We start from the raw sequence: 1,173 nt of genomic DNA, 5'->3' as shown, positions 1-1,173 counted from the left end.
CCACGCTCAAATGACAAGTTGAAGTTCATAGAAACGTATCCATTTCTAACCACGTACACGAAGTTTAATCGAGGTTTAGAAACATAAATATCATGATTTGCAAAAGCCTTCTACAGTTAATACCCTATAGGATCCTATTGTTGATTTTCTTTCTGATTGTGTAAAAGCTCTCGTATCAGTCATAACCCGTGAGAGTAAGTCCGTATCAGACTCGATTACAGTTTTGGCGTACTTCCTTGACTCATAGGACAAAGTGACCAGCAACTCAGCTGCATGGCTGCTAGCGTGCCTCTCGAACTCGTCCATGCAGCATGACGCTTGCCGCCGCTGATAGCGTACCGTCCATTCTGCATTTGACCATCTAACACCAAAAGTATCCTCGCTGGCACCATGAAACTCTCCGTGTTCGTCGCTGCTCTGTTGGGCCTAGCCGCCTCCCCCGCTGCGGACGCTTCGCTGCACCTGCGTGTCCACATCCTGACCGAGAAGGCGGGACTGTACCAGCAGTGTGAATGGGAGAACAAGGCCGTCAAGTGCGACACTGGCATGTTCTGCCAGATGAAGGAGAAGCACTTTGGCTGGTGCATGAAGAAGAACCCGGGACTCAACGACCAGTGCGGTGGCAAGGGCACCGCTGGCCCCTGGTCTGTGCCCTGCAGTGGCAGCAACCTCAAGTGCGTTCTCATCTCGGACCAATACAGCAAGTGCCAGAAGAAGACCGACCGTGAAAAAATCAAGATGCCTAACCACCGCAAAGAGGAGGAGGGGGAGGAGAAGGTGGCGCTCAATGAACGCTGCAAGTTCGAGGATGGCACGAAGAGCTGCGCGTCTGGTCTGCAGTGCGTTGAGGATAGCGAGTGGTCTGGCAACTGCATGAAGAAGGAAGCTGATCTGTACGACCAATGCGCTGGCCAGGAGATCCGCGGCCTTTGGAAGGCTTCATGCCCCAAGGGCGCACTTTGCCGCGAGTCCGACACCTTCTACAGCCAGTGCCTGCCCGAAGCCGTGTCCAAAGCTATGGACGCGTAGGCGGACTACAGTTTCGATCTTGGCGAGCTGGAAAGAACTTTCCAAAGCTCGTAGTGGATAGTGAACTCCCCAACCTCTTTTTATGAAAGATAACAAACCTGTTGACTAATATGTCGTTAAATGCTTTGGACTCGCCGAGTGTTT

At 52.1% G+C, this 1,173-nt stretch overlaps 1 protein-coding gene across 1 annotated transcript; it reads left to right on the top strand.

Moving 5' to 3' along the window:
* Positions 1 to 227: 227 nt before the first annotated feature.
* Positions 228 to 1,173, top strand: PPTG_07988 (hypothetical protein). Its single transcript, XM_008902358.1, has one exon. The coding sequence runs from the start codon at positions 391 to 393 to the stop codon at positions 1,027 to 1,029; it is 639 nt and encodes a 212-aa protein (XP_008900606.1). The 5' UTR covers positions 228 to 390; the 3' UTR covers positions 1,030 to 1,173.

This window comes from Phytophthora parasitica (genome assembly GCF_000247585.1).
Source record: "Phytophthora parasitica INRA-310 unplaced genomic scaffold supercont2.13, whole genome shotgun sequence".
Taxonomy (NCBI): domain Eukaryota; phylum Oomycota; class Peronosporomycetes; order Peronosporales; family Peronosporaceae; genus Phytophthora; species Phytophthora nicotianae.
Note: the sequence above shows the minus strand (reverse complement) of the source record. Positions and strands in the feature narration are given on the sequence as shown.